The sequence below is a fragment of the Panicum virgatum genome, chromosome 2K (assembly GCF_016808335.1).
Source record: "Panicum virgatum strain AP13 chromosome 2K, P.virgatum_v5, whole genome shotgun sequence".
Taxonomy (NCBI): domain Eukaryota; kingdom Viridiplantae; phylum Streptophyta; class Magnoliopsida; order Poales; family Poaceae; genus Panicum; species Panicum virgatum.
In genome coordinates, this window is record NC_053137.1 from 24271278 (window position 1) to 24287512 (window position 16235).

General features: G+C 45.8%; 1 protein-coding gene and 1 long non-coding RNA gene across 2 annotated transcripts; both read left to right on the forward strand.

Annotated features, from left to right (window-relative positions):
- The first annotated feature begins 6754 nt into the window (after positions 1-6754).
- LOC120695996 lies at positions 6755-8174 on the forward strand. Its single transcript, XR_005683977.1, has 3 exons — positions 6755-6846; positions 7182-7230; positions 8020-8174. It is a non-coding gene; the product is annotated as an uncharacterized LOC120695996 (long non-coding RNA).
- A 5299-nt stretch (positions 8175-13473) lies between these two features.
- On the forward strand, positions 13474-15531 carry LOC120672559 (F-box protein At1g47056-like). The gene has a single exon (XM_039953046.1). It carries the CDS (start codon positions 13648-13650, stop codon positions 15229-15231), a length of 1584 nt encoding a protein of 527 aa, XP_039808980.1. The 5' UTR covers positions 13474-13647; the 3' UTR covers positions 15232-15531.
- The last annotated feature ends 704 nt before the right edge of the window (positions 15532-16235 follow it).

The window sequence follows — 16235 nt, forward strand, 5'->3', positions numbered from 1 at the left end:
GAAGGAGTAGTTAAAAGCATGCAGTTGAGGAGCTTCATGAGGTACCCACTCTTCTTTACATGTTGGACCCTAACATCTCTTCACATGCCCAACTATAAAGCATGCGGCGGTTTGGACATGTTAGTATAAAAGTTGGGCCAAACTCTATGCATTATTTTTTTTTTGTAAAAGTTTCTTTTAAGTAGTTTTTTCAAATGTTGTCATTTTTTCTATTTTCCTCGAGTTTCTTTTTTATATATAAATATGAGAAAAGATATTTTTTCTAATGTGACTATCTTTCAAAATAAAGATGAGCACTGATGGATTAAAGTCATAGAAACATTACAATGTTTGAGCACCAATTGCTCAATGGAATTTGGGACACCCACACCATCCACGAGTAATATGATCGGGCTCGGGCATGCGCATTAGGGCTAGTTTGATAGAGCTCCATCTCATTTTGATTTTTTTTATGGGAGCTGACTCTTTGAGAGAAGTAGTTGAAAGTGATTCTGTATGATTCTCTAAGATTAACATTATGAAAAATGGATATCAGTGTGAGAAGTGAATAAGAAGTTACTTTTTCCAGCTCTCAACTCCTTAGATCATTTTAAAGCTCCACAAAATTATTTCTCTCAAAAAAAAAACATTCGGCAAAGGTTATCCTGGATTCCAGCTGAGAAGATGCTCTGGAAGCTCGGCCAAATAAAACCTCAACTCATGGTGGGTTATTTTATTTGGGGCCTCTCTTTACATGTTGTACGCTAAACATCTATCATCATTATGACGATGCAAACCAAAGAAGCAATGGCGATCAACAGACCGGCAGGCCTACCTGAAAAATGGACTTATTAGTTGAAGGTGAAAGGACCGTGACACCCCTAAGAGGAGGTGAATTAGGTGTTATAAAAACTAAGGCTCCAACACATATAAAAATCTATTCTAAAACCCATCTAGATGTGCACTAGGTTTTTATATGTATAGCTATCTCTACCATAAAAGAGTTTTGCACCCTAAGTTCCAATCCCATAAACTACAAAAGGTAATTGAGAAAACATAAATGTAGAATGTAGGGGCAATGTAAATGTGGAAGTAAATGAGGTAGAGAATGCAAACTCTCGGCACGACGACATGGTGATCTTTACCAAGGTATCAGAAAGCAACGCTTCTCAAGGGAATGCCCGTACAAGGGCATAAACTCCCAGGTCAAGTAACTCCGTGGATAGCTGGCAGACCTCCCCCACATGCAAGTGGGTTTCCCCCTTGCCTTTCCCAGATGCTTCCCGCCATCTTCACTAGGTAGAGCTTTGGCAAATCACCGAGGGTCTCTCCTCCCTCTCACAAGCACCGGTGGCCTCTACACAAACTCGGTTGGAGGGTATCGCGAGACTTACAAGCTCCCAGATTAACAACTCTTGGTGCGCACAAGCACCGATACAAAAGGGGGTGTGCAAATCTTGCCCAACTCTAGGCTAATCCCTAAAGCAATGTGCTAAAATGGCCTAAACTAGCACTAATCAAGACCTAAGCCTTATGCTAATTGCCTAAATCTTTTCTTAAGCACTTTGGTAGCTAGAGAACTTGAATATGTGTGGAACACAAGTATACAACTTCCTCAAGCTCTAAAACACTTGCTATATATGGCTGGGCAACAGCAGGAAAACTGCCATGACCGACTGATTTGGTCACCCCAATTTGCACTGACCGAATCAATCGGTCACCTATGCATAGGAGCTGTTGGGTGGCTGTCAGCCTGATCGGTTGATTCAGTCAGTACTCTTTGGACATGACTAGATGAATCGGTCATTCTAGAGCGGTCTTCTTCTCATGGCCATGACCAAATGGATCGGTCATTCCAGAGCCACTAACCGATTCAGTCTGTCAATTGCATCGGTGCTACTTGTTAACTTTTTACTCGGGACGACTCCGATTTTAATGATCTTGGACTCTATGAAAGCTTATGAATTGCTCTATAAGATTATCCAGAAATATAACTCATTTTATAAGCAGAAATATAAATATCCATGGGACACTTCCAATTCATTCCTCCCATTGTCCCGGCTTTGCGAGTCTTTTATACTTGATCCTTTGAATGGATTCCATTGCATCCTTGGAACCTAATAGACACCTTCAAAGTATATCTTGACAAACACGTTAGTCCCAATGGTTATGTTATTATTCAGTCACCAAAATCATAAACAATAGCTTAAGGGCCATTTTCCTTACGGAAGGTCTTCATATGCCACAAAAATCGTCCTCCAGCAAGACCCTAACATATCATCCAGCCAGCAACTGAGCGAATTTCACTTCCCCGTTGGAGATGGGCTTAACTCGAGATCTTTTAACTCTTACATTCCTTACCATCCTACCTACACCACATGTGATTTTAGTTGGTGTGTTTGGTTTAAACTAATCTGTGAAGGGTAGTTCCGATTGGAGGCTCCAACCATACTAAAGGGTGACTTTTAGTTTCTGTTGGTGTCTCCAACCAGAACTAAATATCCCTCCGCTCCCTGGCTGTTGGACCTGGCCAGAGGCCACTACTACAGAGATGCCTTTTTATCCTAGTTGCCAACCCCATTTAGTCCCGGTTGCTACAACCGAGACTACGAAGCTGAGACTAAAGATCACATGCTTTTGTCGAGACTAAAGGGTCTGTGATGGTACAAAAAATATTACATCACCTAGGAATTGAACTCAAGACCCCTTGCCTCGTACACAACTTCCTTGCCACCCCACCTATGCAACACATGTGACTCTATATGGGATCCCTTTATTTTGAGTTAACCCATAGAGAACCCTTTAGTCCGGGTTGGTGGTACCAACCGAGACTACAGGGTCTTTTAGTCTGGGTTGGAGCCATCAACCGGGACTAATGGGTTACCCTTTGGTCCAGGTTGGTGCTACCAACTGAGACTAAAGGGTTAGGCCCTTTATTCTCGGTTGGAGCCACCAATCGAGACTAACGATAGACTTTTAGCTCCGGTTGTTGGCTCCAATCGAGGCTAAAGAGCCCTTTCGTCCTCTAGCCTTTGGAACCGAGACTAAAGGACTTTTTAATCCCGAGTTCAATACTTGTTGGGACAAATGTAAAGGATATAAAGCCCCCTTTTGTAGTAGTGGGCGGATCCACTAGGGGGACTGAGGGGGCTCCAGCCCCTCTACTGGCTGCAACCTCCATTAGAAGCAAAGAGAGAGCTAGGGAAGAAAAAGAGAGGAGAAGAAGAAAATAGAGAGAGGAAGGGGTGGGGAAGAGGAGGAAGAAGACATCAACCCCCCTAAATTTATTGGCTATATCCGCCACTGGACCTGAGACTAATACGTAGATTTGTTTCGGATCCAGATGTAGCCGAGACAACTATCAAAGATTGATGTGGTGTTATGTAGTAGTATAATTTGGGTGTGCTGGTAATAAGCACTGGTAGCAATAAGTAATCAATTAGCGGAGTGAGCAGCCATCATTGACTAGCTCGGGGCGAGTGGCAGAAGTAGTTATGACTTGCTCCCTCCCTCCGCAAAAGAATGCTACACTCGCTTCTCAAGGAGTCAAACAATTTTATGTTTAACCAAATTCATACAATAAACTGGGAACATTTATATTTTTGAATAGATTTAATATGAGCATATATTTTATGATTAATCTAATAATATTTATTTTACACAATTAATATTAGTATTGTTTTGTATAAATCTAATTAAATTTGAAATTGTTTGACTCCTCCAATGGAGCGCTTGGAATAATGCATGTGAGAGTTTATCTGCGACCGTAGACTTGTTCCCAAGGCCAGCAGGAAGCTTCTTCTCTTTCAGAGTTTCAGGCTTCAGTCCTGCGCTCGATTACATTGCCTGGTGGTGCTTTGTCGGTGTTGAGTTTTGACGCTGGCAACTTGCGCTGGCAATGAGTCAATGACCGCGTGCATGCACGGGTGTCAGGTGCGTGCATTCTGTTCGGCTGGCTGCGGCTGGTAGTTGGTGCTGATTTGTTATGAGAGAAAAGTACTGCAAGTTGGTTGACAACTGATGGCTAGTGTTGATTTGGTGTGAGAGAAACGACCAGAGTGCATAGAGCGCGTGGAATCGATTGAGTCGGAGACCAGACCAGGGTCGTTGTCCATGCGGTGCGCGGTCTTTCTCAAGCTAGCAGCAGACGTACGCTAGCCCTTCGGTCGGCGTCCACTACATTTCGCTTGAACGGTTGCATGTACGCGCATGCTTGTTTTGGCAGCGTTTCCTACGCTTGCTTAATTTATACGCTATATAACTTTTTTTCTGCGAGATGACCGAATGATAATTGATAATGTGAATAATATGTAGACACACGCGCGTCATCTTTGATTCTTTTCCATGCGAAAGAAACTTGTTCAAGCCCCTCCTTCTGAATAAAATACGGGCTCACACATGTCTGAAAAAACTTCTTCAAGACCAGTCCTGTTCAAGACCCGGAGGCAATGTACGGGACGACTCCATAGTATCAGTACAAACATGTTGAAATGAAATCACCAAAGTTTTTATTATTAACACCGTTTTGCAAACTTGCTTTTTAACTCAAAACCTAGATAACCTACACTAGAAAACACGCCAGCTTATGAAGAGCCACACGCTATCCAGAGGCACGGGTGGTGAGGGCTAGAGCCTTTAGTACCAGCCGGGCTACCACTTAGAAAACTGTTGTGGCACCGGCCGGCCTACCACTTAGAAAAATGTATCCGGATAAATGAGCGCGTTGTGGGGTTCGAATTCGTGACCAGTGGCCTCGCGTGTAGTCTCCTCAGCCATCCCATCCACACAGCACATATGAGTACATAGGAGATGCTATGCTTTTAAAGTAATTGGTTTTAGTACCGGGCCATGACCATTTAGTACCGAGCCATAACACCATCCGGTACTAAAATACCACTATTTAGTACCGGGTGTGCTAAAAACTAGTACTAAATGGTCCGGAGGCACCGTGCTATAGAACCGGTACTAAATTGACATTAGTACCGGCTTTAAATTAAAGCAACTGGTACTAACAGGAGGTGTACGAATGACTCTTTTTCAAGTAGTGAAGAGATCCCGAGTTCGAATTCTAACCACCGCACACGCGCGAATTTTGTGTGAAAAATCTCATGACTTGTGAAGAGAGCCTTAGGCCACATGTGCGGGCCTCTTCGCAGGTTATATATATATATATATTGTTGGCTAAAACTGCATTGGTTCTAGGCCGGGTGGAACCTTTACCTGGTACCGAAGAGAGCCTTAGGTATCGTATGCTTTACCGGTGACAATGAATGAGGTGAGTACCAATTGGGAAATCTGTATTTAATGCTCCAAACGGTGCCGCCACTCCACAAACGATAGGGGAGGCGGGAGGGGGGGATTAAACGAATAAGGTTGTCCGCAGTGGGAACGCGACCCCATCCGCTACCCCCGTGCTGCAGTACGCATTTGGCATAAAAAATGCTGCAGCGGGGTACTGAAAGGCATACGCTATCTTCCCATTGGAAGCTCCGTCCGCCATACCCAACGTCCGACAAGGAAATGGCATCGGCGAGGCGTGGCGTGGGGCTCGCCATCCAGATGTGCGCAGCCCCAACCGCCCGCACTCGAAGGAGGGACTCGGCAGGCGCTCACCGGCCACAGCCCATTTCGGCTAGAGGGGAACGCCCAGATCCGGCCGCCGCCGGGCCTCGGAGTAGGGGCGACGGAGCTCGGAGTAGGGGCTTCGCCGTGCTGGAGCACTTCCGCGGCCACTACGGCGGGTAGGGGCGACAGGATCTCGAAGCAGGAGCGGCGGTGCCGGCTGCGGCGTCGTGCAAAGGCAGGCTAGCGTGTTGTGGCGACGACTGGTGGGGGCGTGCTGTGGCGAGTGGTGGTTGGCATGTGGCGGCGCAGGGATGGCCAGGGCGGCGGGGCAGGAGAGGAAGAGGGATCGCCGCCGTGAGACCTGCCACCTGGATTCGCCGCCGTCCGCCCCGCGCAGGCCCGCCATCACCGCGCATGACTCCATTCCGTGGTTGCGTGCCTCATCGAGCGCCACCGGTGCCGCTGCCGCCCACGCCTGCTGCCCGCTGCGGCCGTTGCTTCGCCCCACTGCAGAGGAGGGAGGGAACAGAGGAGGGGCGGTGAGAGAGCACTGTCCCGGTCCCCGGCGCTCGCGACCGCGCTGCTCTCCGCCCCCGCTGGCGGAGGAGGGGCGGTGACACGGGAAGGATGCTGGAGGAGGGGATGGGGAGGGAGAGAGGGGGGAGGGGGTGGGCGCGGGCGGAGAGTTCGGGGAGGGAGAGAGAGAGAGAGAGAAGGAGGAGATGTGGCTGATGTATGGGGCCGTGGATGGATAGTTGGGATTGAGGATGAGATATAGAGTATGACGGATGTGAAAAAACTGAGTATATAGGTGAGAATGTCGCTGACCAGGATAGAATATTCCTTTTAGGAGATAAATTTAGAGTATGATGAGTGCGGATAACCTAATATTCCTGTACAACTCCATGCTATATTATATCGGTAGAGTTTTTGGCGAACAAAAATGTGTAGTACGTCCATTTTTTTATTTTCTAATAGCCAAACTGAGTTCATTTAACATTTACAAAATAAAGTGATCAATTTGCTGTGGTGTGAATCTCACAAAATCTGCACTAGAAAATCTGGCCACACATTGGGCCACGTCGCCCTTTTATCTCAACCACTGGATGTTGATCGTCCAAACACGGCCAAGCAGCCAGCGTTCCTGAGCCTTTGTCTCCACGGAGATGAAACATCGACTCCTGTCCCTCTGCGGGCTGCGGCTCGCTGCCACGCACCTCGGCACCTGCTCCACTAGCTGCGGCCCACGACACATGTTTCTCCACGACACATGTTTGCTATTTATAGCTCAAAACCTGACAGGTATTCATCTCCGTTAACAAGATTCCAAGTTATACTATATGATTCTTCGATCTGATTTGAGACTACTGGTTTATCTGAAGATTATGACATCCAAACATATTGATCTTCCTGTATATTTAAGTTCCTGCTGCACAACGGAGCTTCTCGAGATTCTGAATTGAAATTTCAATGTTGGTATTGTCATACTTTCACAAGTAGGATTGCATGATTTTGTGGATGGCTGATCCCTATAATATAACACAACTCCTTATGTAAATATTGCATAAGGATTTGATGCCCTTTCCTTGCAGTATCTTTTGTCCACAAGCAAAATTTGATGTCTGCTGAATTTGTAGGAACGTTTCTTTCTTGAGAAGTTTTGGGATACTTTCAACAAATTTTCAGGTACTTATCTCGATCTTGCAGTTAGAACAGAAAAATGCAGTAGACGACGGTCGACGGGTACACATCTCCATACTATGACTTGGCTAAGCTTAATTTAGGGGGGCAAGCAAAACAAAATACACTAAGGCACTAATCAAAATTTCTTACGTATCTTGTTGGAAATAAAGCATATGAAAATCTCACGTTGATCACTCTCCATACTATGACTTGGCTAAGCTTAATTTAGAGGGCAAGCAAAACAGAATAGGGAATACTAAGGCACTAATCAAAATTTCTTATGTATCTTGTTACAAATAAAGCATGTGAAAATCTCACGTTGATCACTTGTATGTATTGTATTATTTGATACTCATCTAAATGCTAATGGCTGTGTTTGGTTAGGGGTGAAAAATTTTTGATGGAAACTTTTTGCAACTTTGACCACTAATTAGAGGTATTAAATTAAGTCTAATTACAAAAGCACATCCACAACAATGGTACTGTAGCAATATTGTACCTAATGAGGCCTTTGACCGCATGATTTGATGATGATTAGTGCATGGTTACTGTAGCGTTATTGTATCTAATCATGTATTAATTAGGCTCATTAGATTCGGCTCGCAAAGTTACATCTATCTCTAAAAGGGTTTTGCAAATAGACTACATTTAGTACTCCATGCATACAAGATTTTCTTTTTGTGAAATTTTTACTGTTACAAAACAACCATGGCATGATTATCTTACGACAAAAATTAGCTAGACAATAGCTTACAAGAAAAACTGTCATTCATGGCTGCATGTCCTCCGCAGGGACCAAGACTATTTTCCCTTCTTCTCCAAGGTATGCCTACGACAATGAGATCGACGGATCGACTGTAGTAGAAACTTTAGATTCGAGAACCAACCGTACTTCCATGATGCATGCACAATATCTACTACGATACTAATATGTCTTCTTGCAAACCGATCAAGGTTTCTTTATTTATTTCTTAATATGACCAAATTCCTCACACTTTTATTAATAAACTAGTGGAGATGTACGTACCACACGCACGTGTCTAAAGTCAAATTGTTTAAAATGATTGGATTACACCGAATCGAACTACTACTAAAAATCTCATTTATTGCGTCATGGACTAACCCAATATATTTGCTATCTAAAAGTCTAAAAGGAAGCAACATTTAGTATCTATATAAGATAATCCTTAATTAAATATGGATGCATATTGTTTTCCATGCAAATGTTTATGGAATTAGTTAGTTAACAAATTGGCCAGGGACGGGGTGATGAGCCAACGCTAATAGGAAGGAATATCTAGTTACCAATGGAAGTTTACACCCGTACAGCCATGGGACATCAACATCAGATCATCGGCTGCAACATTTTCCGTAGAGGAAAAAAAGATGATACAGAGCGGAGGAAGAGAGGCCTACCTGGCAAGAACATATGCAATTCTATTGGCGGCGTCTTGAAATTTTCAAGATCCTTGGCTCATGCAGCAATTGCAATTTTAATGCCATCACAACAACAACCCTAACCTCTGCATAATAATAGCAGTCAAAATACATGAACTAATAGAGCCACCTAATCCACACACACACGTACACATCACTTCGCGGAGCCCCTCGTGCACACGCAGGCAGGTATACATACGCAGCGCGCCGCGCGCACAAGTACCCAACCGCATACTCGCAGTGGTGAAAGCTTTCACGTGGCTAGCAGGACTCGAAGTTCTAGGCGTCGATGGAGGGCGGCGGCAAAGCCCCGGTGTCGTCGGAGCACGTGGAGACGGAGCGAGGGGTGCAGTATATACCTGGAATTCCTGCACCTGCTTCTGCTGCTCGGCCGCACCACCAGGAAGAACGCGGGATCGCCTCCACCAGCAAGAGCACGGGCTCGTCTCATGGAGGCCTAGGGCCGGCGATGCACGTAACTAGAGTGTAGGTAATCAAAATTGTTGTAAAGGAAAGTGACGACTACTATTTCTATGTTGTCCGTTTTGGAACTTGGCACGCATAATTTATTTAGAGAAAAATGAAGGAGTCAGGTTCAGAGAAAAAGGGAAGGAAAGAGAATCCCGGTTCAGAGAAAAAGGGGAGGAAAGAGAATCCCGTGGCGCTCGGTCGCGCGTGAGGGTTCGAGAGGATAATGCGACAATGATATATTTTCCATTAGATATCTCTTCTCTATCTCTACTCTACTCCTAAAAAGTGTGAGTAGGCGACTCGTACGTCGTGCGATTCCTTCGTCAGTCTGCCGCGGAAAAAATTAAAACTGCAACGTCCGATCATTGGTCTCCTGCGATCCTCGCGCATCCTCTTCCGCGCAAAAATCTGCGACGTGCGATCGTTGGTCTCACCGCTGCGAGCGGTTGACCGCAAAACCAGGGACGTTGTGCGCGATCAATTCCCTGTCCTCCGCCTTCGCCTCTTGCGCCATCACCCCGACGTCCTCGCGACGGGATCCCAAGCCTGATCGGGACACGGCATCACGCCGCGGCGCCTCTCCCAGCCCGCCCTCGCAGCCTCGTCCTCCTGCGCCATCCTCCCGACGGGAACCACGCCAGAACGGGATCACGCCGCGCTGCCTGCCAGCCCGCCCTAGCCTCCTGCGCCATCCTCCCGACGGGATCCCACGCTAGAACCGGATCGCAGCCGACGACGCATGCAAAAACCGACCTGTACACGTAGGGTTTAGGGTTTCACGCTGGTTTCTGTGAGGTCTGCAGCCATCTCCGTTGCAAATTCCGTTTCTTTTTTCTGTTTCGTGTTGCGCTGACTGTGATCGTCTTGGAATCCTGCCTTGCCGAATTCAAGATCGATTTTGCAGTGTATAATTTGGTTCTTCCGAGCTGGCCGCCTCTGCCAGGTTAATTGTACGTGATCAACTTGGCAGGGGCAGAGCTGCCTTGGTCTGTCGGGGTCCGGCGACCCCGACGAAATTTGCAAAATACAGTGTAAAATACTATTAGCCCTGTATTTGACCCCGTCGAGCTAGTACAGCCGACCCCGGTGGCTCGATCGTCTAGCTTCGCCCCTGCAACTTGGTACCAGCCTTGTCCAATTCAAAGTCAATTTTGCAGTATAATTGGTTCTGATTCCACGTCTTAAACCTCTGTTATGATCCCCCATGTGTCTTTTGGGGGTCCGCTCGACTGGAGTTGGATGGCACTTTCCCACGACATATCACCCCCCAACCGCACGTGGTTAGATTTTAGTTCGTTGAATGAGATGTTGCGTCGAAACTTGCATCATGCGGAAAGATGCAGAGAGATGCATGATGCCTCATTGCTTATGATCTTTACACCATAGTTGTAAGGTAATGTAAGTTCTAATTATTTGTTTCTTACATATTTTAATATTTATGTATATATAATTGCTGTTCGAAATTAAATATTATACCATGCTGACTTACTCTTGGAATTGTGTCTCATATCTGGTCATGGATATATTGCGGCCTGAGAGCTCCATACAAATATGTTGCTGGTGCTTTTGTTAATTTAACATAGCGGTGTCCTATGCATAGGCTACTGTTTATGTATAATCTTTGTACTAAATTAATTCTTATGCTGAAATGTACTTGTTTGCCGCTTTTTTGAGAAGGTGATATTCTACTTGTTTATTTCAGCCTATGAGACTACTGTGATATCGATTGCAGATGATTTTTCACCCTCTTGATTTTTACTCATGTTGCAACACACATGTATTATATTTTTGTACTCACTCTCTCACCATGGCCCAGCGTAGATGTACTAGTGAATTGGATCATGGGTGAAGGGAGAGAGTGGGTGGCATGGCGTCGCCCAACGAATAAACCCCCGCCAATGCGGAAGTGCCCGTGAGTAGCGTCGCGAAGCATGTTAAGATGACTCTGCCCGTGTCATCGCGAAATAATGGATTTACTGCTTAGCAAACAAATACAATTTTTAATATGTTCAAGCAGTCTTATTTCATTTTTGAAGAATGTTGTCTATCAAGTATATTTAACCACTTATAGTTATCTCGATCGCTGATGTATTTGTTCATGATTTTTTTTCCTGTAGCAACGCACCGACATGATTCTAGTTAACTAAAAATAATGGTTGCCTGTTATGCAAACAATAGAAAGTAAAAAGTGGGTACAAGGGTGGGTAGATGAAAGTGCTTGGTGTAAAAAGTATTACAATTTTGGTAGAAGCATTTTCCTTCTATCAAAAAATGGGTCTCCATCCTCTTTCGTCAAACCTTTTGGTCTGACAAGTGGGATCTTTGTGAGGGGTATGGTGGGTCTTATTTTGGTGAGTAAAATTTTCAATTGTTTCAACTTTTATAGCATAGAAAAAATAATACTTATTGTCAAGAAAATCCACTGGCTAACTTCTAGCCACTTCCATATATAAAAATGAAGTGTATGCATAGATGCAAACAGCTAAACAACATAAAACTGAAACATCAGATACTTGTACGGCATCCACACATAATTGATTTGTTGAACCACTGGGTTGGTCGCTTATATAGACAGCAGAACGGTATTCGAGGGATTAATAAGAGAGATTAACCAACAATTGATAAGTAACCATTATCCCCCCCCCCACTTTTTTCATAATTATAATCAATCCTGAAAGTCACATTATTACCTTATATTTTTTTTTAAAAAAGTGTCAACATTGTCCATACCATGATGACGCCTTCGACACCTTTTACAGATCCATACAATGCAACACAATTATCAAATTTAAATTGAACAAAGAGTCCACACATTATTGCAGTCAAAAGGTAGATAGATCTAAGCAATTTTGTAGCAGCTAGTTTGTTGTCAGCTGTGACGATAATACTCTACATATACTTTAGTCTGCCACTACTTAGGCCCCCTATGCATATCACCGATAGCGAAAGTAAGTTAGCTAGCAGCAGAGGCGGAGCCAGGAATTTGTTTTTTTATTATTAGAGGGGACCGACCATAAATTTAATCAAAATTTAAATGTTCAATGTGAATTTAGAAATCAGGGGGGCTGTCTCCGCCCCTGGCTAGCGGCCACCTAATGATGTCGTCTGCAAAGCATCGTGGTCAAAGTTTTGCCCACCTGCTGGTACTACTACCCATCCAAACTTTTCTAGGTCCAGTTCACTAATGTAAGGCACGTCACTAATGCATGTTTTCCCTTTCTTACCCAAAAAAAGAATTTTTTCTCTTTCTTTCTAGTTTTCAGTTTTTTTCACTTTATGTTTGATGATAAGGGATAGAAATTCTTCTACTAAAATTATAGCCCCACATTCTGGTAGTTATATGATCAAAATCATATTATTTAATATAGAAAAAAGGTAAAACTACTTATATCTTGAGACAGGTGTATTTATATAAATTTTAAGAGAACGCCTATGGAAACAATATATATGTGCACCAGACAATATGCTAAGAGTGAAGGATAATATCTGTCGTTCGATTTGGTATCAAGAAAAGAAACATGCCTAAAATTAATATTAACCATGAAGAAATGATATGCCTGATATCTATACCCAGAGTATTTTATATGATATGAGTAAGGACATAGGATATTTAGGGAACGTATCAGATGCAAACTAACATCTTCGTACAAACTATGGAAACTTCAATCTGGACCATCGGATCAACATCCAAAAGATATGTGGAATTGGGTAATTTTACAATCTGGACCCACCCTTGGATTGGGTAATCACACTTTTGCAAATTTCCCCTCTCACTCCCTTGCGCCCCTTCCTTTGGATGTTGATCCGATGGTCTAGATTGAAGTTTTTATAATTTGCACGAAGAAATTGGTTTGCACCTTATATGTTCCCCAATATTTATACTCAGAGTATTATACGGCTAGTAGCCACCTATTCGGCTGGATAGATTGGGCTGATCAGAGCTGGCTGGACAGGGAATGCTGGGCTAGAGGTGCTATTGAAACATCAAGCCAAATTCAGCCCAGCCGCGGTCTTCCAGTGCATCCGAACAGGGCACAGTACTTTCTCCGTTTCTTTCAAATTATATATCATTTTGACTTTTCAAGATACATAATTCATAATTTATAGTATTATTTTTATAGTAATCTAGATGTATAGAAGAATTATATATCCAATAAAATTGAAATGATGTATAATTTAAAATGGAGGGAGAAAGTAGCTTCTCTCTCGGAGATTCCTGCCGTGGATTGCACTGCCTGGGGGTGCCGCTGCCAGGTGGGGACGCCCAGGGCCACAGGGAATCCATCGAGAGAGGGGGAGGCAGGGAGCGCGTGGGACGGAGCCGCAGACCAGACCGAGCAGTCTTGTTCAAGGTAGCAGCAGCTGCTGGTCTTCGACTGCGAGGACAGATAAAAAAAAAAAGAAAAGCGAGGGGCAGATCCGCCGTTCCCCTTCCCTTCCGTTCCCCGGCAGACCCGCTCCTCCTCCCCCATCCTCCTCCCCTTCCTCGGCAGATCCGCCGCCGCCGCCCCCATGGGCCAGTGCCCCTCCGCCCCGCGCCGCCGCAAGGCCCCGCCTCCGTTCCCGCCGCCGGCCTTCCCCGCGCCGACACCGCCGCCGCCGCCGCCGCTCCTCGCCTCCTTCGCTGGGGAGGACCACACCGCCGACCTCCCCGAGGAGCTCCTCGCCCTCGTCTTCGGCCTCCTCGGCTCCGGCGACCGCAAGCGCTGCACCCTCGTCTGCCGCCGCTGGCTCGCCGCCGAGGCCGCCTCCCGCCTCCGCCTCGCGCTCGACGCCCGGGCGCCGCTCCTCGCCGACTCCGCGCTGCCCCGCCTCCTCGCGCGCTTCCCCGCCGTCTCCAAGCTCGCGCTCAAGTGCGACCGCCGCGCCGAGAGCGTGGGCGACCCGGCCCTCGCGCTCGTCGCCGACCGCCTCGGCCCGGGCCTGCGCCGCCTCAAGCTGCGCGCCCTGCGCGCCGTCACCGACGACGGGGTCGCCGCGCTCGCCACCGCCGCCGCCAACCTCCGCAAGCTCTCCGTCGGCTCCTGCGCCTTCGGGGCCAAGGGAATCGAGGCTGTCCTCCTCTCCTGCCTCCACCTCGAGGAGCTCTCCATCAAACGCCTCCGCGGCCTCGCCGACTCGGAGCCCATCGCCGTCTCCGGCCCACGCCTCCAGTCTCTGTCCCTCAAGGAGCTCTACAACGGCCAGTGCTTCTCCTGTTTGATCACCCAGTCTCCCAACCTTAAAACCCTCAAGATTATCCGATGCTCCGGCGACTGGGACCCCGTGCTCCAGGACGTCCCAAGAGATTCCCCCATAGCTGAGCTCCACCTTGAGAAGCTGCAGGTCAGCGACCGTGGTGTAGCCGCCTTGTTTGGGCTCGAGGTCCTCTACCTCGCAAAGGCACCTGAGGTTACGGATGTGGGGTTAGCTGCGCTTGCTGCCAAGTCACCACGCCTCCGCAAGCTGCATGTTGATGGATGGAAGGCAAACAGGATTGGTGACCATGGGCTCGCTGCTGTGGCGCAGAAATGCGCCAGCTTGCAGGAATTGGTCCTCATTGGCGTGAATTTGACATATTCCAGTCTTGAATTGATTGGCACCAACTGTCCCATCCTGGAGCGGCTTGCACTATGTGGTTCTGACACGTTTGGAGATGCGGAGATCTCATGTGTTGCGGCCAAATGTGCTGCCTTGCGTAAGCTGTGCATCAAGGCGTGTCCGGTGTCTGATGCGGGGATGGATAAGCTTGCCAAAGGCTGCCCACGCCTTGTCAAGGTTAAGGTGAAGAAGTGCCGCCGGGTGACGTCTGAGTGTGCTGAGCGTCTCCGGGCTAGCAGGAATGGAGCACTTGCTGTCAATTTTGACACGCCAGGCGGTGCTGGTGAGTTGCAGGATGCTCGGAGCATTGATGAGAGTGGCGTGCTGGACAATGCTGGGAGTGATGTACCACCAGAGGATTTGGATGATCAGATAGGACCTGACCTCTCAAGTGGGAGCAGCGGCAGACCTTCAAGATGGAAGGCACGGATGGGTGCTTTGATGCCAAGGAGCTTGTCTGTTTCCATATTCCGAAGACAGCCGTGTGGAGCCTCCTATTCAAGCCATGAGTCATGAAAATTATATGCCTTGGTTGCTCCTTTAGCCCTTCAATTCTTTTATGTTTGTATGTTGAGTTAATTGATGTTATTTGTTGTATCGCTATTTGTCGTTCTGGATGGTACCATGCTGTTCTTTCTGATATCTGTTAAAGAATTTAGTTTACATTGCTAGCTCTTCAGTTGGAGGATACTTATTATTTGATTTTAGTCCCAGTAGTGGGGTTTCATGCAATTGCATGCTGTAATCTTCGTAGAAACATTTGTTTGAATTGAAGAATATGATGTGGAAATAAGGCTATCGGTTCGGCATTTTAAAGTTCTGATTTTGTTTGGATATTAGTATCCATGTTGAAAATGTTGATGTGCTAAGCACATTAATGCCATTATGCTTAGAATCAACTGCACTACATAGCAAATAAGCTCTGGCCTGGAAATTTGATGGTTTAAGATATTTTTGTGTTGCATTGTTTTTGTTCTGAAATCAGGTGGATACCTCTTTTCTATCGATTCATAAACGTATTATGGAAAACCTAGCCTGGATTAAGTCACATTAACTTCTTGTTTTGTTCTTTTAACAAGCATTGAAGGCTTGTTGCATGGAGAGTATGTGGTACATTGACTCTTTGTTTGAGATGTTTATTAGGGCACAATGGGAGTTAATTCCTCATCTTTAATTCACTGAAGAGGATTCTGTTATGTTCATGTGATCACGGCATATGATATGGATCTTGATTATGGTTTGTCTATTTTTAGTATTACAGGGCCATTAAATCAATAGTACTGCAGTAAGATACAAACATGGGAAACAACAGTAAATGAAGAAATTTGATCTGTAGTAGGCATGCCTGTGTATGCATTTTTACAGGTTTGGTTGCATTCTCTTCAGTTGATAGTGGGACCAACTATTTAAGGAAGTATTCCGAAGATATGTGGAATATCGCTATGTGTTATCTAAATTTATCAGATGCTGCTTTTCAATTCATTGACTTTACAGGGTGATTCAGCTGATAGGTTTTATTC